Source organism: Delphinus delphis, chromosome 8 (assembly GCF_949987515.2).
Source record: "Delphinus delphis chromosome 8, mDelDel1.2, whole genome shotgun sequence".
Lineage (NCBI taxonomy): Eukaryota > Metazoa > Chordata > Mammalia > Artiodactyla > Delphinidae > Delphinus > Delphinus delphis.
This window is the reverse complement of record NC_082690.1, coordinates 104,743,047-104,763,388: the sequence shown is the minus strand read 5'-3', so window position 1 is coordinate 104,763,388 and position 20,342 is coordinate 104,743,047. Positions and strand designations below refer to the sequence as shown.

Below are 20,342 nucleotides of genomic sequence, written 5' to 3'. Positions count from 1 at the left end.
AAAACAAAAAAAAAAAAAAAAAAAAAAACATAAAACAGTCTAGGGACTTCCCTGGTGGTGCAGTGGTTAAGAATCCGCCTGCCAATGCAGGGGACACAGGTTCAGTCCCTGGTCCGGGAAGATCTCACATGCTGCGTAGCTACTAAGCCCTCGCGCCACAACTACTGAGCCCGCGTGCCACAACTACTGAAGCTCGCGTGCCTAGAGCCCATGCTCCACAACAAGAGAGGCCACCGCAATGAGAAGCCCGCGCACCACAATGAAGAGTAGCCCCCGCTCGCCGCAACTAGAGAAAGCCCACGCAGCAACGAAGACCGAACACAGCCAAAAATAAATAAAATTTTAAAAATAAATAAATAAAATGGTCTAAACTTATGAAGAAAACTAACATTCCTTTGCTTTCTCCCACTCCATCCCCATGGCAGCCCCCACGTGGCTTCAGCCCAGAGGTGTTTCCTCTGGGATTTACCTCCGTGTTCCTAGATAATATGCTTTCATTGCATTTCTTGCTTTTTCAAATGTAGACGTTATCTGTTGGCTTCTACTATGAAAGATCACGATGTAGCCCTCCTTGATCACCCCTCACCCACCCTCCCAATATAGTTATTAATACCTCATGAGCTCTGGTTAGATATTCATTGGTTACATTGTTTTGACTGTGTAAATACTGTTCACAGCTGAGCCACTCCCTCCCCACACCCCCGACCCTGAGCCTCTCACTTGTAATGTGGGAACACAGTGGGTCTGCTCCCTTCACAGTGGGCACCCCCATCCTCCGTGCTGGAGTGGTCACAGGGAATCTCTCTAAGCTACCTCTCCCTCCTCTACTGAGAAGCCTGTCACGGCTCCCTGGCGGTCCTTGGGTGACATGCCGTCCCGGCTCCTTTGAGCCCTGTCCCTTGTCTATCTGTCTGTCCTCACCTCCCCCACTCCCATTTTTTCCCCAGCAAAACTGAGTTATGCCTTGATCTCCAAACGCTCTAGCTGGTCCACGTCTCCATGTCCCATACGTGCCACTCCCTCCGCCTGGCACGCCCTCCCCAGCCCTTCCACGGGGTGAATCACACTCAGCTCTGCTGTCCGCTCCTCAGGAAGCCTTCTGTGATGCCCACCTTCCAAGAGCTAAGCTTGCCCTTCTCTGGGCACTTCCGCTCCCTAGCCAGCTCTGGAGTACTGGATCATCAACAGGGCTGTCACCCCAAGGGGCCTGGAGGGCTACGCATGTCGTCCTTTCTGAAGTTCTCAACGGAGCAGGGTTCTGACTGTGACTTGCTGAGCGTTGGTTGAATTGACTGCTTGTGCCTGGAGCTCAGAGAAGGGAGACAGGGCCTGGCAGTCGGTAGGGGCAGGGAGGGTTCAGTGACAGCCACGGTAGGGGGTGGGGTAGGGTGAGGAGAGAGGCCTTCCTCCCACGCCCATTCCAGCATTGGCACTAAAAGAGACCACCCCCTTGGAGGCCCCAGGGCAGCCGTCTGGTCTGTGGCTGGGCCCACTTTCCTGGATCCTGACGCCTGCGACCCTGCCAAGGTCCAGCTCGGCCAAGGTGAGCTGAGGACATGGCAGGCTCTGAGGGCCAGGTTTCCCGAGGCTGTCATTGATAGTGCGCTTCCGTGGGCCGGCCCTGGACTCAGCGCATGCGTGCTTTGGCCCATCTCATCCCTAAGACACCTAGAGCCAGGTGCTCTTATTAACACCCCCATTTCCCAGAGAAAGACTGCTGAGGCTCAGAGAAGGGTCATGCAGGGAGAACGTCCTGGAACTGACTACTGAGATCCCAGGGCTAAATGTTCTTAGTGCTTTCCATGCATTAACTTGGGTGAGGAGGGACCGTTATTATTTCGATTGAACAGGTGAGGAAACCAAAGCGCAGAGAGGTTAAGCAACTTGTCCAAGGTCACCCAGCAAGTAAGTGGCAGAACCCGGGCATTCGGCCACAGAGTTTTACTCCCTTTGCTCTCAGCCTGATCTTGAGGGTGATGGGGGTGGGGGGCGATGTGGCGCTCCCGGTCAGGACACAGCACACCTCAGTTTGCAAAGATATTGCACACCTGCCACCTCACCTGCCTTTCAGTCCAGAGAATTCACAGAGATCACGGCCCCCATTTTGCAGAGGAGAAAATGAAAACCGGAGGAGGGTAACGACTGGCACAAGGTCACACAGTAAGTTAGCTGCTGGATAGGGGCTTGGGTCCCAGGTTTGATACCCAGGCCTGGGCCGGCCCTGGCCCCCTGACTGGCTGGACTCACTGAGTTTGGTGACCCTGAGGAAGGGGGTTATCAGCGGGTTACAGGGCAGGTGAGCAGAGAGTTCTGAGCGGGGAGGCAGGAGCTCTGGAGGGGAGCCCAAGCCTTGCCTCCTGCTTGCCGTGGGAACCTCAATTTCCTCATCCGTAACATAAATGGCCTGCATCTGTTGGACCCTGAGGGCCCTTCCAGCCTGAATTCACAAGGTGCCTGGGGACACAGTGTTTCCTGCTCGCCCCGTTGCTTTCCCCATTGGTGCAGCCGAGCAGCCCCATTTCCCCTGCAGGATATTTTTTCCACCTGTTCGCAGCCTCTTCCCATCTGGCATGGCTGCAGGCCTCAGGAAGCTGGGGAAGATGTCCAGCCCAGCCCAGAGCGCCACACTGGTTTGGGAATGAGCACCTACTGTTCAATCTGCCTCACCACGCTGCCCAGTGAGCACTTCCTCGTTCTGTTTTGTAGCAGAGCAGCCTGTCATCTGTCTGTCTGTCTGTCTGTGACCCTCTCCAGCAGGACTGTGAGCTCGATGAGGGCAGAGGTCACATCGAGAGATCAGAGCTTGATAAGCAGTGAGCCTCCCATTTCTGGAAGCATGCACAGAGAGGCTGCGTGTGGCCGGGATGTGGAGCGGGACAGAGAATGGAGCCGGGGGTGGGGGTGAAGGGAATCAGGCCCTCCAGCTCCGGGCTCTGAGACTCCCAGGAGCAGTCCTTGAGACCCCACGGCCCGGGAGAGGACTGGGGGGCTCTGTCCTCTGTGGGCAGTGGAAAGAGAACACAGAGGCATGAAACTGACTCATCAAGGATGTCTTTATAGGAACTGTGGCAGACACTGGCCTGAGGGTGGATAGACTCAGAGCCTCCAGGGCTTTTGCTCCGTAGGAGTCCCCTCTGTGCTTGGGCCACCCTGACCGCCAACGTTGGGAGGCCTCGGTGGGGAGCCACATCCCCCCACAAGTGTCCACGCTATCAGCCATGTCCTCTGGGGTCTGATGGGCTGCCACACCATGAGAGTGGCGTCTTCCGTGCTGAAGAAACCAGGATGGGCAAAGCTTGGAGGGTGCACTTTGGGGGAGGGGGACCGCTTGCTGAGCCAGGGGCATCTGCTGCACTCTCGCCCACTCGAATGGTCTGCACCTCCAGATGCACCTCGTTCCCTCTGGCCTCAAGGCCTCTGCCCAGGCCCCTCCCTCACCTGAAACACTCATCCCCTCCCCTGGCCAGGCTAACTCCTACTCATCCTTGAGGTCTCTGTTTCAGTAATTCAACAACTGCTTTCTGGGCACCTACGATGAGGCAGAATAGTGAATAGTGAATAGTGAATAGTGAATAGTGAAAGTGAATAGTGAATAGTCCTGCCCGAGTTTCCACACGATGCTGATGTGGGATGAGTTGCCATAGGCTTGTGGCTATAACGAGTAGCCCCCAAGTCAATGGCTTAACCCAATGAAGGTCTATTTTGCACCCATATCACAGTCTAAATGGGTGGCAGGGGGGCTCTGCTTCAGTGCCACTGCCATCCCCTAGCCTTGGATAGGGTCCCCTTGGACCCTCTGCATCGGGCCAGCTGGTGAGGGAAGAGGGGGAGCATGGAGGGCTGGGCAGGGAGGCTTCACGCCTTGGCCTGGGGCAGCAGGCATGCCACTTCCACCCACTTTCTCCTGGTGAGAGCTTGGCCGCAAACACACTGTCTGAATGTCCTGGGGCTGCTGTAACAATTCCCGAAACTTGGTAGCTTGAAACAACAGAAATGTATTCTCTCATGGTTCCGGAGGCCAGAAGCCTGAAATCAAGGTGCTGGCAGGGCCGTGCTCCCTCTGCAGCTTCCAGGGGAGGGTCCTTCCTTCCTCTCCTGGCTTCTAGGTGCTGTCAGCAATCCTTAGCATCCTGGGCTTACGGCCGCATCACTCCAATCTCTGGCTCTGACTTCACATCGCCTTCTCCTCTGTGTCTTTCCCTTTTTGTGTCCCTCTTATCAGGATACTTGTTATTGGGTTTAGCCCCCTGATAATCCAAGGTGATTTTCTCATCTCAAGATCCTTAATAATTATATCTTGCAAAGACTTTTTTCCAAATAAGGTAAAATTCATAGGTTCTGGGGATTAGAACATGGACCTATCTGTTTGGGTGCCACCTTCCAACACTAGCAGAATCACCTGGACTCCTTTACACAGCAGCCAGCTTCCAGGCGGGCAGAAACAGAAGCTATTGGTACAAAGTCTCTTAAGGCCGAGGCCCAGAAGTCCCAGAACATTATTTCTACTGCATTCTATTGGTCAAAGCAGGTTTCAGGGCTTACCCAGATTCAAGGGCAAGTAGAATACATAGAATACCCCTCCTGTTGGCAGATGTGGCAACAATGCCAAAGGGCACGCGTCATGGGAGGGATGGCGGCTGCTGTCTTTGGAAACAAGCTAACAGAGTGTGTGTGTGTGTTTTGGCGAAGGCCTCTGCTAGAGGCCCCGGAAATGTGCTCCCTGATGACGGTGTTGCTGACGAGGCTGAGGTAGGAAAGGCTCCACCCGAGTGGAGCTCAGCCATCAACTAGCTGACCCTGGGCCAGTCCCTCATTCACTCAACAACTACCTACTATGCGCCAGGCCCCGAGCGAGGCACTGGGGTCCCAGTGGTGAGCAAGCCAGGTCCCTGTGGAACTGGCCATCCTGTGGATGACAAAAGCTTATAACTGGACACACTTGTCACAGAGTGTGACAAGTAGAAGGAGACCAGCAAGGAGATGGGCTAGAGAATCCCTGGGGACAAAAGAGGCCAGGATGAGCCTGGAGGGCAGAGACCCAGAGGATGACCCCTCCTGGGCCTCAGTTTCCTCCTCTGGACATCAAGAGGGTGTGTCAGAGCCATGGACCCAAACTATGTTCCCTGGAGTCCTAGCATCTCCCAGAGGCACCGCAGGGGCTACTGCAGGGGATACTGCAGAGGGGGCTGAGCAGGGGGCATCTAAAGTTTGTGACTAATTGGGTTGGAAGCTTCCAGGGATCTCCCACAGTCTAGGTGCCAAGCCAGACGTCCTGGTCTTGTCCTGGTCTCATCCCGGTGACTGTCTGGGACAAAATTTTCCCAGGACCCCTCCTGTTCCTGGATGGCTCTGCCAGGGTCCTGGGCTCTGGGGAAATAGGGAACCTCCGCTTTGTCTATTGGGCCCTCAGGTCCCCCTAACACCCCAGAACAGACCCTCCACCAGGATGCTTGCAGCTGCTCCCTTACCTTTGACCTTGGGTCTGCTTGAGCTGGGAGAGCCCCAGGGACCCCACATGAGGTGCCAGTGTCTCTCAAAGAGCTCAGGCTCTTTGGGGTCCCACCCTCCCCTCTGTGTGGCCCTGGGTGGGCCCCTTGCCCTCTCTGATCCTCTGGGTAAGTCCTGCCTCATGGGGGTGAGCACAAAGGCAAGGAGCTGGTGAGATCCAGGCCCTCTGACGCTGGCTTGAGATCAGCACAGGGAGAGCCAGAGAAGTGCCAGGAGACACCCAGCCTCCTGGGGACCTGCCCCTGGTGCTTCTGCCCCATGATCTGGGAAGCTCTGGACCCCACCTGCCCCCAGGGGGTTGGGAGAGGACTGGGGTCGAGTTAGTCAATAGGAAAACCATTTACTTCAGTTCAGCAACTTTTATTCCTGTGTTCAACGCAGTGTTGGGCATTGGGTAGGGGCGGGGCCAGAGATGCCAAAGAGAATAATCCCCTCCCGCCTCTGGGCCTCAGTTTTTCTCGCACAGGGAGGGAAGGTTTCCTCTGTTTCCTTCATGGGGAGGCTGTGAGGACAGTGGCAATACACGACAAGACATAGTCCTTGCCCTGGAGATGGGCTCACCCTCTGGGAGGGAGGCCCATGCCCTGCCCACCACTAGCAGCTGGCAAGAAGGGCGGCTGGGGCCCTGTGACCAGGTGATGCGCCAGAGGCTCTCAGCCACGGGTCTGGCTTCACTGAGCTCTGTCCTGGTGACAGAGGTCTCAACGGGCCACGTAAGGAAGGGGAACAGTCCACGCAGAGGAGGTCACTCCGTTCACAGTCCAGAGGGCCACGAAGAGGTAGGTCATGCCATCTCCTCCAGGTGCAGCGAGGACCCACACCGCTGCTAGCATCCTTAGCTGGTGGTGCCCAGCGAGGGCTGTGGGGAGGCCGACTGGCTCAGGGTCACGCTGGGGAAGCTGGTGACAAAGCTCTCCCACCTTCTCCTTATCTTCTGCAAGACAGGAGGGGTCGAGATCAGGGCCCAGGTCTCTGGACTGGGTGGTGGGCTTCAGGTGCTGTTCCACCTACAGCCACGAGGTGGTGGTAGACCCCAGAGACAGAAGCATGGCTCACTAGCCACCCTTCCTCCTAGAGGAAGCCGGCAGCTCCCACCCAGGGGGGCCGGATCACCCCCTTTTCCGGGGAAGAGGGGAGCACAAGATGTAACCCTGGGGAAGTTGTACTGGCTGATCTCTTGCCTCCAGCAAAATCCACCCATCCAGCACGCTGACAGATTGATCATCTCGGAACAGCTCTGACCGTATCACCCACCTGCTCTAAAACCTTCCCTGACTCCCCAGTGCCTATGGGATAAATCCCAAAGGCCTTCAGGCCCCCCTGAAATACAGTTCTTGGATATCTCTCTCTCCAGCCCCTTCCCCAGACAGCTCTGTTATCTTTTTGATCTACAGCCCCATACATTTCTGCCTCTGAGCCTTTGCTGCCCTGGGTCCTGCTCCTGGGGACCTCCCCCTCCCCTCTAGCACTCCTCCATCCACCAGCCCTCAGCCAAACCTGTTGATATTGCCTCAGCCACCACTGGCTGCCTTCTTGCTGGGCTTGGATCAGCTGCTCTGTGTCCCCCAGGCTCCCTGGCAGTTGCTCCTGCCCGGGGGCGTCCAGCCTTTCTGGGCCTCCGTCTGAGGACCTGGACTTCTCACGACCCTGTCTGAGGCTCAGCGCCCGACGCAGTTGGCCTGCCAGGGGCCTCCCGCAGGGCTCCTGGAGCTTGCTATAGGAGGACCGTGGTCCTCGCAAGGACTGGCTGCGTAGCCCTGTCCCCATGGTTCTGGAGGCTGCAGGCACAGGACTGCTCCAGCCCCTTGGCGAGCCCCTGGCCTTCTGAGATGGCCTGGTGCCTCCACCCACCTGACAGGAGCTCACTTGGGGACAAAGGTTGGTGCTGCTGAGGTGGCCGTTGTAAACCAAAGGGCGGGTGGAGAGGCGGTGTTGTGGGTGACTCAGGGATGCTTGACCTCGGTGGCCTGCCCTCCTCTTCCTCCTCCAGGCAGCCTTCCCTGACCACCCCACCCCAAAGATCTTGCCCTCCCCTGAACTCCTGTAGTCCTGGCTGTCCAGACTCATTTCGTTGACAGAACAGATGGCTCAACAGCAAAACAGAGACAGGCTTTTAAGAAATAGGACAGCTCCAACCTAGAACTGTCAAATTCACAGAGACAGAAGGGAGCATGGTGGTTGCCAGGGCCTGGGGGGAATGGCAAGTTGCTTAATGGCTATAGAGTTTCAGTTTTGCAAGGTGAGAAACTTCTGGAGGTTGGTCGTGCAACAATGTGAACGTGTATAGCGCTACTGAACTGTACATGTAAAAATGGCTAAGATCGTACATTTTATGTGTCTGTATTTTTTTTGCTACAATTGGAAATTTAAAAAAAGAAAGAAAGAAAAAAGAAACAGGATAGTTCTAGGCTGGAAGTTAGGAGACTTGGGTTTTTTCCAGGCCTAGCTCTGCCCCTAATTTTCCAGCACAGAATAGGGTTAAGCGCTCAGGCTCTGAGGACCAGCTGCTCCTGGGTAAACCTCGGTTCCATCCCCCGCAGCTACGTGACGCTGGGTGCCTTCTCCCTTGGTTTCCTTGTCTAAAACAGAGACAGATAACTCACGTGGTGTCGTGAGGACTAAATGTGATGATGCTATGCCCAGCAAAGGGCTTGGCATGCAGCAAGCGCTCAGTAAAAGTGAGCTGGTGGCATTCAGTATTTGAGGCAAACCCTTTTTCCTCTTGGGCAGTCTTCTCATCTGTAAAATGGGTTGTTGTGAACATCAAATGAAATCATGAATGTGGACGCCTCTAAAGACAAGACTACCAGCAGCAGCTCTTTCTCCCAAGTCAGGGGAAAGAGAAAGGTACTTGGGTTGGGCCAGCCGATCCTCGGAATCCTAGAATTTGAGAGTTTAAAGGGAGCTCCCACATCTGAGAAACAAAAACACACTCCTTTTTGTTTTAATCTCTATTTTTTGAGCTTTTATTTTTTACTGGTTCTGGGGCTAATTCCTGCCTATATTTCGTTTAAACCTCATGACAGTCCTATGAGGTGTACATCATTATCTTCATTTTATAGATCCCCACTTTGTAGATGGGGCAAACGGAAACTCAGAGAGATTAAGCATGCCCAGTAAGTGGCAGAGCTGGGACTCCCGCCCTGGTCAGACTGGCTTTAGAGCCCATGTTTCAACCACTCTGCTCTCCTGTCCTGGTGTTGGTGGCAGAGGTGGGACTGGAAGCTGGGCGTCCTGCTTCCTCTGTGTCTGGGGTGCCGCACGAGGTGCCCTGTCTGGGGTCAGGGAAGTGCTGGCTGCAACTCTTGGCTCACCCCAGACTCCTCTGCGCCTGGTCTTGCTTTTTTTCCTCTCTCAGAATTTCTAGGCCTTCCTTGGGTTCAGGATCTCTTAATATCTGTCAGGCTCACCTCCCAGCCAGAGGAGCCAAGGCAGGGCCAGTGTGAAGAGGAGAATGGAGAAAAGGGACCCTGACCCTCTGTCCCAGCCTGTCCCAGAGGTGGATTATGACCATTATTCCAACCCTGACCACACGTTTAATGCCTGACCCATGTGCCAACCCTGACCTTGGTTAAAAAGCAACAAAACCATTACACAGTCTTCAACGCCTTCACTCCAGCACAGTTAGCTCAAATCCTCACCCTCATCCAAGTCTGAGCTGGGAAGGGCTTGCTGATGACTCACGGGCCTCTGAGATGTGTCAGGGTGAATCACTCGTTCTTGTGTCACGCCTGTCGCTGCCGTATACCCTCTTGCCAAGCGTGTAATCTTACAACAATTCCCCAGATCCGTAAATCTGTGGAGGACCAGGAGAAAATATGTGTTCTTTTCCTTCCCTCCCCACTGCCTCACTGCCTTTGTCACCGGGGGGGTGGTGAGGGTTCTTACCTTTCCAGACCCTGCTGGGTGACAGCTCCCCTGGAAGCCTGCCCAACCCCTCAGCCTGGGTTAGGGAGGCAGTCCCCTGTCCAGCCCACCCAATACACACAGTAGCAGCAGTCACCCCAGGATGCCTTTCCCCGCCACACTGGTGTCCCTTGATGGCTAAGACAACATCTCTTTCATCTCTGTCCCCAGGACATGACATAGTAAATGCTTGGGCTTAAATATTGGAGACTATTACGTGTCTATTGCTGTGTAACAGAATACCCCAAAACTTAGTGGCTTAAGGCAGCACTCATGTATAACCTCACAGTTTCTGTGGGTCTGGGATCCAGGCACAGCTTAACGGGGGCCTCTGGCTCAGGGTCCCTTGCAGACTTCAATCAGAAGGCTGTTAGTCACCTCCAGGTTTGACTGGGGGTGGATCTGCTTCCAAGGTTGTTGGCAGAACCTGCTTCCTCGCAGGTTGTTGCCGTGAGGGTCTCAGTTTCTTGTTGATTGTTGGCTGTTCCCAAGGGCAACTCACATCATGGGGGCTGGCTTCAGCTGCAGCCGGCAAGAGAGTGTGAGAGATGGCAGGCGGGCAGAAGCCAGAGTCTTTGGGGAACTTAACCTCAGAAGTGACCTCCCATCACTTTTGCCATCACTGTTCCTCCAAGGCGAGTCACCAGGTCCAGTCGGCACCCAAGGGAGGGGACCCACAAGGGCGTGAACACCAGGAGGCAGGATCTTTGCGGGTCATCGCGGAGGCAGCTTACCCGTGAGACCTGGGTCCCAAGCCCATCAGACTGCCCGAGCTGAAAGCCTTGCACGTTTATGGGACACCTATGTGCTTTGAGTGAGCAGCTTAACCTCACGTGCCTACAGTTACTCAGCTATAAAATGGGGATAATATTTTATTTCATCAAATCTAAGATGACGTCGATAGAAAGATAGCATTATTTTATACACCAGTAAGAAAGAATATCCACTGCCCATTCATTGGAAGATGCAGCCCCATTTCAGAGCTTGAAGTGTGGGGGGGAAATGTACGTCTTAAAATTAATGAAACACACAGTGTTTATTTCCTAAGGTGATCTGAGACTTAAATGACTGGTACTATTTAAGGTTGTTGTGAGGCTCAGATATACGGAAGGCGGCAAACTGGGGCAGGCTGCCCAGATGTTCCATTTATTTATTTATTTATTCATTCATTCATTCATTTATTTATATATGGCTGCATTGGGTCTCCGTTGCTGCGTGTGGGCTTTCTCTAGTTGTGGCGAGCGGGGGCTACTCTTTGTTGCAGTGCACGGGCTTCTCACTGCGGTGGCTGCTTAGTAGCTGTGGCGCACGGGCTTAGCTGCTCCGCGGCATGTGGGATCTTCCCGGACCAGGGCTTGAACCTCTGTGCCCTACACTGGCAGGCGGATTCTTAACCACTGCTCCACCAGGGAAGCCCCAGATGTTACTTTTTATTAGTGAGCCAATGAAATTAATCCACACCTACACACTGTGGGCAAGATCTTGTTTTGATGATGTCTAGGCTAGAAGTGAGGCCAAGGGGAGCAGGATAGAATCTCCACCCCCAGAAAAGGAGGGATTCTCATGTACATCAAGCAAGGCACCTTAAAACAGACACCAAGTGCTGAGGGTGCACGGAAGAGAACAGGAGACCCCCATCTGTCTTGGAGGTGGTTAGCGTCAGGGCAGGCTCCCTGGAGGAGGTGGTGTTGGAGCCCAGCATTGAGGGCAGGGAGGACTGTTGCAGTACAGATAGAGGTAGGATCCTGTGGGTGACCAAAGCCTGGGAACACAAAGGGTTGCCCTTGGGTGGGAGAAAAATCTGGAAAGGTAGACTGAAACCTGCTCTTCCTTCCAGAGCCTGGAACAGGAATCTGAGCTTGGGAGACAAGGGGGATGGGGTGTGCCCTCCACTCCAGGAGCCTTACCTCTGTGATTGCATTTCACCCTCACACTCTCTGGAGCTTAGCCCCATTTTTCAGATGAAATAACAGAAGCTCAGAGGGATGAAGCAACTTGCCCAAGGAGACACAGTCAGTAGTGGGCCTTGAATGCAGCCCCACAGAGTCAGGCCAGCAAACAGAGTCCTCAGCAAATGAGTGTTCCACCCCCAGACTCCACTCCTCACCCCGGTCTTCATGCACCCTACACGATGATCAGACAGAACCATTAGCTTAAGGTTAACGCCACTAAAGTTTTCCTTGAAAATATGATATGACCACCATCAATGAGGCAAGGGGCTCATGTGTGTGTGTTTCAACTAATAATTTATCTCTTTGCCTGAGCAGCTCTTATAATACAGTACATTTTGGGGGAACTAGTTCTTTTTTTTTTTTTTTTTTTTGCTGTACACGGACCTCTCACTGTTGTGGCCTCTCCCGTTGCGGAGCACAGGCTCCGGACGCGCAGGCTCTGGACGCGCAGGCTCAGCGGCCATGGCTCACGGGCCCAGCCGCTCCGCGGCATGTGGAATCTTCCCGGACCGGGGCACGAACCCGTGTTCCCTGCATCAGCAGGCGGACTCTCAACCACTGCGCCACCAGGGAAGCCCAGAACTAGTTCTTTTACTTCAGAACAATGATCCATTGTTTTGGTTTTCATTTCCCAAAGGAAGCTAGAATGCCAGGCTGTCAGGTTCAGCAAGAGATTTTGGTCAACTTATCACTTGGAGAAATCAAACAAAGGGAACAATAAATAGTAATAATGCTATTGATTGTAAGAGCTCCCACGTTCTGAGCACTCAGGCTGTGCCAGGCGTTGTGCTTAGGGCTTCCTGTATTCAGTCCTGATAGCACTCTGAGGAATCGGGGGAGAATTGTTCTCAGTTTAGACAAAGCGTGTATCAGTAATTGCAGGGTCCCAGAACTGGCAACACAGATGCTCTTGCATTTTTTTCAAATATGCAGGACCTGATGACTATCAGTGGTGGGTCTGCCCCTTCTCCTGTCTGAGCCTATTACCTCCTCGGTAAAATGGGCCTGAGCGGGTCTAGCCAGGGTGCCCCAAGGTTTCCTTTGTTAAAAAAACACCAGTCACTGGGCCCCATCAAAACCCCTTGCATATACAGGTCTGGGCAGGGCCCTGAAAAGCTGTCTGCACAATCACATCCCAGGAGATCTGTCTCTTGTGGGAAATCTTGGAAACAATTGCTCAAGGCCCTTCCACCTCTGAGGACTGTGATCTTAGGACTCAAATTTCAAACCAAAGCTCTTCCTTTGAAATCTGAATTCTAAACATTCTTGTCTTCTCTTTCACAACAAGGTGGCCAGTGGAGCAGAAAGAGCACAGCCTGGGGGGGTCAGTGGACTGGAGGTCCAGTTCCAGCTCTGCCCCTGACTAGCTATGTGATCCAGAGAGGAAGTCATTTCCTTTCTCTGAGCCTCCGTGTCCACACCTGCAAAATGGGTACAGCATACCTGCCCAGGGATGTTGGGAGGTCCAGAGGAGCTATAGCTCAGAGCTGGGAGGAGGATCTTACCCTCCTCTGCCTCAACCTGTGGGCAGAGGCCTTGATATGGACCTGGGGAAGTGCTGAGACTGTGATCTGCTAGACCAATGCCCACCTTGGCAGGTGGAAGGTCTGACCGACTTGTAGAGATGCCATGATGGGATGGGCTTGTGTATGGAGGAGTCACCCCAAAAGCCTGGGTGGAGTGGCCTGGACCCCTCAAGGATGTGGGGGGAGGGAAACATATCAAAAAGAGCAGAAGAGCTACTCCTGAACCATCCCCACCCCATCACACACTGTGAGGGTCCCCTGCTGCTTAGAATGGAGACACAACCCCAGCCTGCGGAGAAGGGCTGTCGTGGCCATTCTTCAGTCAGTGAGTGGGTGCGTTCATCACAGCCTAGTGCCCTGCCCTGTGTTTCCATCAATAAGGGTTTATCCTGAGGTCTCACCAGCAGTTAGGCTATCTGCGGCTCAGTTCGAACTGCCAGAATTTTGTTAATTAAAAAAAAAAGTGATTTTTCTTGTGTCATCTCAGGACAGGGGTTCTGGGAAATCTAGGTTGTCCTTGTGAGATCCTCAGGGCAAACCTGGCCTTCCAAATTGTAAACACAAGAGTGGTGGGCTGTTTCTGGGTTTATAGTGACTGCTACAGTATGAGGGTTCATGGCTTTGTCTGTGAGTCCCCATCCACTCAGATGCTTCTGCTTACCCAAGCCTTCTCAGCGCCAACTGCTCTTGGCCTTCCCCACAGCTCCCTCTCAGGCTGCACTTCCTGAACTTACTAGCAATCTGTCCTCACTGACCCTCTCCATGCCTTGACCCCATGATGCCCTCCCCCAGCTTTGCTTGGGCCATGTATGGGATCCATTTTTACCAATATATTTACCTGATTAACTCTTGATTTATGCATGTATGTATGTATGTATGTATCTATCTATCGACTTTCCCTCCTCCAGGAAGCCCTCCACGTCCCCTCTCATGGGGAAAGGGACCCCTCCTTGGACTCCCATAGCACTCTGGCCATTATCTCTAGCACAGCACCACACTGCTTTGAAGTGGAGTGCTTTGAGGTCTGTGTACCCTCACTGGTCTGGGAGCAGCTTGGGGTTGGGGAAAATACCTCATTTTCACCGTATCTCTATTGGGTGCTGCTGAGGGGGCTGCAGAGTGAAGGGATCACATTTGTCCCCACCACCCCATTTTCCTTCCTGGCCCAGTTGACACCTCCCTCCTCCGAATTTACTCCTTCCTATCGCATCGATCGTGCCTGCTTCTCCTTAACTTTCCCCTTCCCCTTAAATGTGGTACCATGCAGACTCCTCTCCCTATCGGACTCGGCTCAGCTTCTGGGGCAGTCCCATCCACTCCATAGCTTCGACCACTAAGTGTGGGCTGATGACTCCCATTTCTTCATTTGCCAACTATATATTAAGCATCTACCATGTGCCAAACTCAACTTTTGTAGAGGTGATGTTCAAGTGTGGGGAAGGGACAGGAGTACAGAAGATAAACAGACAAAAACCAAGAACTTTCCAAAAAGTGACAGTTACTAAGAAGCAATAAGGCAGACATACTCCCAGCCTAACAGGAGCCCTGAGCTGCTCTGCAGCTGCCCCTGGCCCACTCTCTCCCGACAGAGCCCTGCTGCCCAGCCTATGCCTCTCCTGGCTGGCCCTCCACAGGCTGGTCTCAGCCTGTCTGTCCTGCCTCCCCTTCCCTTGCATCTCCCAGAAACTCAGCCACGTTCCCCAACCTTCCCGGGCCTCAAGAGTCAATTTCACAAGTTGGGGCCTGTTTAAAAAATAAATTAATTAAATAGAAAGATTCCTGGGCCCCACCCCATGAATCAGGATCCACAGGGGCCTGAGGTCCGGGAATCCATTTTGTTTTTAAAGAGAGTCCCAGGGGATTCCTCTTATCAGGGAAGTCTGGGTAATAACTTCTCTAGGAATCTCAGTGGGTCTCAACGCTGACCCACATTAGAACAATTTGGAGAGCTTCTAAAACTAGCAATGCAATGCAATGCAGGGGATTCCATTCGCCAGAGACAGACTTAAGTGGTATTCTGCTGATGATTCTAAGACCTCTGAGTTGGTGGTTCATATGTATAAGAACCATGGGGGAGGAGTGGGGCTCAAGAATCTGTGTTTCCAATCAGTACCTTGTCCCAAGGAGATCCTGTCACTAGTATTACAGAAGCCCACGCTGAGCAATGCCTTTTCTAGCCACACTGGACTCCTCATCTCAGCTTTTTCTTGGGCAGTTTTCTCTGTCTGGGGTGGAATACCCCTCCCAGCTTTGTCCTCCTGGAGGACTCAGCCTGGAGGTAGGACAGAGCCTGGATGGAGAGATGTCTTGTTTCCTAGCCAAACTTCAACTAATTTATGTGGCTGAGCTAACTGTCCAAAATCCATACTACTTTTGTTCACAGCAGTCCATCTTTTAGCTCTCAATTAGTTTCTTTGTTCAGACCTCCACCTGGTGGTGTTGACATGGGATTCACCTGAACCTGCGTGGAGCCACCTGCCCTCTGCTCCAGACTCAGGATTTCACAGGGACCAGCCAGGACTCAGCTGATGTTCCTCGAAAACTGGATTCACCTCTTGGTGGGTGTTGAGCCAAAAGATACAACCAAGCCAGAGATCAGGAGAAGGAAGGATTTATTACTTGCAGCAAGTAAGGAGAACACCGGGGATTTTTTCCAAAGCAGTGTCTCCCCAAACAGCAAAATTGGGGAAGTTTTAAGCTAAAGGTATATGCATGTTCATGAAGGGGCTTGAGCGGCGGAGAACACAGCATAGAATTGGGGCAAAGGTGGACAGTTAGGTTCCAGTGGACCTGGTGGTTGAGAACCTTGGTGGGGGAAGGTGTTAAGTTCTGCAAAATAGCTCAAGAAAGTGCTTCAGGCCAATCTTTATCATTGAAATAGAACTGGAAGTTTACAACTGATTTATTATCTTTGCTATTGTTACTTCTCTTGCCTGATAACAGTGTTTGTTCCCTTACGATCATTATTACTGAGACCTGTTCAGGGCAAGAACTGTGGTCAGGTGAGCTCTATGATGTGATGGTAGAGGCTGTTTTTTTTCACGTGCGTCTCCGGCATAGCACCAGGCCCATAGTAGGTGCTCAAGGGATGCTTGTTAATTGAATGAATACCTGAATCTGGAAAACTGGAATTTTAATCCTTGTTCTGGTACTAAAATAGCTGTGTTGGACTGACCCAGGTTGGAGTTCAGCCAGATATGTGGAAGGAAGGACAAAGAAATTTGTCCAAAGGACAAACAAAATGGACACAACACAAAGAGAATGCAGTTGTAATATCTCTCCATACTCAATCATCAAATTTTAGTTAAAAAGATGTTCTCATAGTCCTTGATTCTCCCAACTGTCTAGAAGCAGGTTATTTTTCTCCATGCCTTGATTATCATCTGATGTACCTTATATTTTATTTTATCGTCTTTCTTCTCTCACTGGGAGGCAGAAATTTTGGTTTATTTTGGTCACTCCTGCATCTCCTGGTTGGCACAGAGCCCAATTTTTGAAGCTTTCCGTTCAACCAAGCCTTCTAAACCCTCTAGGTCCTGAGTGGCCTCTATTTACAGATTAGGAAACTGAGGCTCAGAGAGGTGAGGTTGCTTGTCCAGTGTCACACGGAGACTCCTGCCCGTCACCATCACCCCCACAGCTGCTAAAAGACAATCGCGTAAACCCGTCTGGCACAAGCGCCATTTCCTTCTTCCTGCCCTTTGCAAACCCTTTTTCCTCCGACCTCTTCTCCACCCATTAGCGTGCACCTGAGTCTGCCTGGATTCTTGAGCCCGAGGGTTATCTGTTGTGCTTGGGGTTTTGAGAGACACGTGCTACCCGGGTGAATGAATCGCACGTCCCCACCCCCGCCAACAGCCAATCACAGCCTGTCAGAGCCTGGCCACTTCCGCCTATTGCGGGCCGCGTCTGGGGCCTTGCGGCCCACGTGGGGCTCTGGAGACCAGGGAGTAGGTGGTGGTGAGCCAGGGGCGGGCTCCCCCAGCCTCGTCACCAATCCAGGGGCCTGCCGGGGACGGGAGGGGCGGGGCTGATGTGGGGCGCCAAGGCTTAAACGTGACGGGCAGGCGGGCGTAGGGAGGAGTCCCGGGCAGGGGAACGGTGAGTGACAGAGGAGGCTGTCCAGTAACAGGAGGGGTTGGGCTGTCTGAGCCAATAGGAAGTCCGCAAGGCGGGACTGGGACCGCAGCAAGTTCGGTTGCGCGGAGACCGCAGCTGTTCCCTGTCAGTGGAGGCAGCGGCGGTAGAGGCGGTGGCGGCAACTTGCGGCAACACCGAGGAGGTGAGTGCTGGCGGCGCTGTGCATTTTCCTCTTCCCGCAGCGGGTCGGAGCGGGTGGGCGTGCGCCGGCGCTGCCGCGGGGGACGCTTATGTAAGGGTCGCGCGCGCCAAGGCGGCGCCAGCTCCACGAGTGACGGCTGGAGGAGACGGCAGCGGGCGGTGCGCGACGCGCCGCGCCGCGCGCCGCCCCTCCCCTCCCCTCCCCCTCCCGCGAGGGACTGTTTGCGCGAGCCCGCCCCCCACCCCCGCCCTGGGGACCCGTCGCCCCAGTTCTCCGGGCCCGCCGCCCCGCGAGCATCCTTCCCGCGTTGGCGCAGCCCGGCCTCGTCCACTCGGCTCCCCGGGGGCCGCCGGCGGCCTTATTCCTGCTCTCGGGCCCATTTTGCAGATGGAGAACCTGAGGGCACGGAGCCCTCAAATGCCTCGCGCGAGGTCCCTGAGGGCTCGAACCCAAGTCTGTCAGAATCCGGAGCCCAAGTGTCCCCCACCATACTGGAAGTTGCTCAGCTCTGAAGAAAGCCATGGCGTGTAAGGCGAGGGTTTTCCGTGTTACGAGTGCCTGCACTCTGCTTCCCATAGGATCCACCTGGTAACCCTGGGGGGCATTCTTGTAATTCCACTTAGTTTCAGAAGAGGAAGCTTCGGGCGCCCAGAAGCAGTGATTAGGAGGAGGTGGGGCTGAGCTCAGCCCGTTATTTCTACAGCTTTTAGCAGTTTACAAAGTGCAGTGAGTAGCAGCTGGCCCTCCGGGAAATGCCCTCCTGGGCACGCAGTCTGAAGCCCTGGCTTTGAGGACCTGCCATACACGTTCCTCCCAGCACATCTTGCTTTGTGTACTTGGAGTGAGTTGTTTCACCTCTGGATATCCTTTTCCTCATTTCACAAGTGCCGGGGCTAGGTCAGGTCCCTAGGTCCCTGGGAGCTTTGAAATTCTTAAAAATCTGATTAAAATTCATTTTGTGATAAAGAGGAGGCCAGGGATCCCCGTTCTGTAGCTGAGAAAACTGAGGCTCAGAGAGGTGCCGCTATTTGCCAGATCATAACCAGGGCCTCCCCAGTCTTTACCAAGAAGTCTTTGCCTTCCCGTTGCTCCCTTACCCACTGCTACCAGCAGCCTTGGCCTCCCCACCCCCCCACCCTTCCCCTGCCTGTGATGCACATACTGGAGTGGATGTGCTCAGCATTTCGATGCCCTCGCAGCTACAGCTTTTCTGCCTGCCTGCTCTTCATCTAAACCCTTGAACTCTTCATCACATTCTTTGCACACCTGTCATGTTCAGAGCCCTAGACTGGGTGCTGCGCGAAGACGTGGGAGACGAGGTGCCCCAGAACTGCCAACAAACTGGTTGGGGGAGAGAAAAAGAAACAGAGCGTAAGCAGAAAGTCGGCATGCCGCAGATGTTTGTAGAGAGCTGGTGTGGGTGAGGTATGGCCAGAGGAGGACGTGGAAGAGGAAGTTCCGTAGAGGCTGGCAAATCAGGGCAAAACTCACACCAAGGCCAGGGACAGGAGAACTGGACTGGCTGGGGCTGGATGGGCATGGATTAGGGAAGGCTTGGTGGAGGAGGCGAGTTGGGAGCCTCCTTTTTTTCTTTTTCTATAAATTTATTTATTTTATTTTTGGCTGCGTTGGGTCTTCGTTGCTGCGTGTGGGCTTCCTCTAGTTGCGGTGAGCGTGGGCGACTCCTCGTTGCGGTGCGCAGGCTTCTCATGGCGGTGGCTTCTCTTGTTGTGGTGCACAGGCCTCAGTAGTTGTGGCTCACGGGCTCTGTAGCGCAGGCTCAATAGTTGTGCCACACAGACTTAGCTGCTCCGTGGCATGTGGGATCTTCCCGGACCAGGGCTTGAACCTGTGTGCCCTACATTAGCAGGCGGATTCTTAACCATTGCGCCACCAGGGAAGCCTGAGTTGTGAGCCTCTTGATTCCACGGCGGCCAGCAGTGAAGAAGCAGTGATTGGATTTGAGCAGCCAAGGTTTTATGATGAAGTACAGGTGAGTTTTAAGTAACTGGACCCTGGCAGAGGAAGGCTGAGGAAGGTGGAAGGAGAACGTGGAGATAGCACTTCCCAGTTGAGTGTGAGAAGTTTGGTTGGTCATCTCGCAGAGGCCTCTGCAGGAGGCGTTATAAGGTGAGGGCACTTGCTAAGGTGCGGGTGAGTCAGAAGTGAGATTGGGTCCAGAGGCGCCAGGGTGCTTGGTTGGGCTCTGAGGGCCCAGCAGCAGCGGGCCTGAGCTACAGTCTGTTCTGTTTGTGTTCTAGTAAGCAACCTATGAGCACGTGTCCTTGTGAGAAGTTTCTTAGTGGCTGCTCTGCCCTGCAGAAAAGGGCGTTGTTCACTATAGCTGCGCAGTATCTATTGGTTGAATTGAATTAGGCTGCCATTCAGAATTTCTGCAGTTTACCCCAAAGTCCCCTCTGCTCCTTATCTCTTTATCTTTCTCTACTGAAGCCTGTCCCAGCTTGACTGACTCTCTCTGTGCCAGTTCTCACCTCCAAGATCATCCCTCAGAGGGGTTTGCCTTGATGCTGTAACCCCGGTGGATCCCTCCTGCCTTTGAGGTGCTAGTACAGGTGGCTTGTCTTTTTTTTTTTTTTTAAATCCTCTGCCTTGTTTTCCCTTTGTCTCACTTCCAGCGCCCTGGGTGCTGTGCTGGGTCCCTGTCCTGACACTGTTTGCAGAGGCGTGGGGCACTGGGGCACAGCAGGACTGCAGATCCAGGTCTCATTCCAAGTCACAGCACATTCAGGGGCTGCAGGGATGATTGTCGTATGTCAGAGGATCTGGGCGGAAGGCCTGGGCAGGCCCCAGACTGTCCAGATCTCTCCCTGGCACTTTCCCGCGTGAGCTGGAGACCTCAGGCCGGTAAACATTCCCCGTGAGGACTAGTGTGGGCCTTCTCTCTGGCTCCCTCCCAGTAGCATCTTACTGTCTTCTGAACAGGGCCCTCCTCCCCCCATCCAGAAGGTGTGCCTGTTTGGGGGCAAGTTTCTCTTCCAGACACATCGTTCACAGAAGTGGGGCATTTGCCTGCTCTCTCTGAAGCCTCACCTGGGCCCGCCTGACCATCTCTTCCCTTCCCTCTGTGTCTTAGCTGCCTCTTGTCTCAGCTGTGGATACTTTGCCAAACTGTCAAAGGAGTAGGGCCTGACGGTGGAAGCTGGGACA

The 20,342-nt window shown here is 53.7% G+C and overlaps 2 protein-coding genes across 2 annotated transcripts in view; one reads left to right on the top strand and one right to left on the bottom strand.

Moving 5' to 3' along the window:
* Positions 1–6,343: 6,343 nt before the first annotated feature.
* On the bottom strand, positions 6,344–7,275 carry C8H11orf86 (chromosome 8 C11orf86 homolog). Its single transcript, XM_060017535.1, has 2 exons — positions 7,006–7,275; positions 6,344–6,442 (listed from the first exon to the last, which is right to left on the bottom strand). Exons 1-2 carry the CDS (start codon positions 7,273–7,275, stop codon positions 6,344–6,346), a joined length of 369 nt encoding a protein of 122 aa, XP_059873518.1.
* A 9,877-nt stretch (positions 7,276–17,152) lies between these two features.
* The window catches only part of PC (pyruvate carboxylase), a 106,534-nt gene continuing 103,344 nt past the window's right edge, over positions 17,153–20,342 (top strand). The window contains exon 1 of the mRNA XM_060019338.1: positions 17,153–17,174. The gene's annotated coding sequence lies outside the window, so the exon portion shown is untranslated. The remainder of the gene's footprint in view (positions 17,175–20,342) is intronic.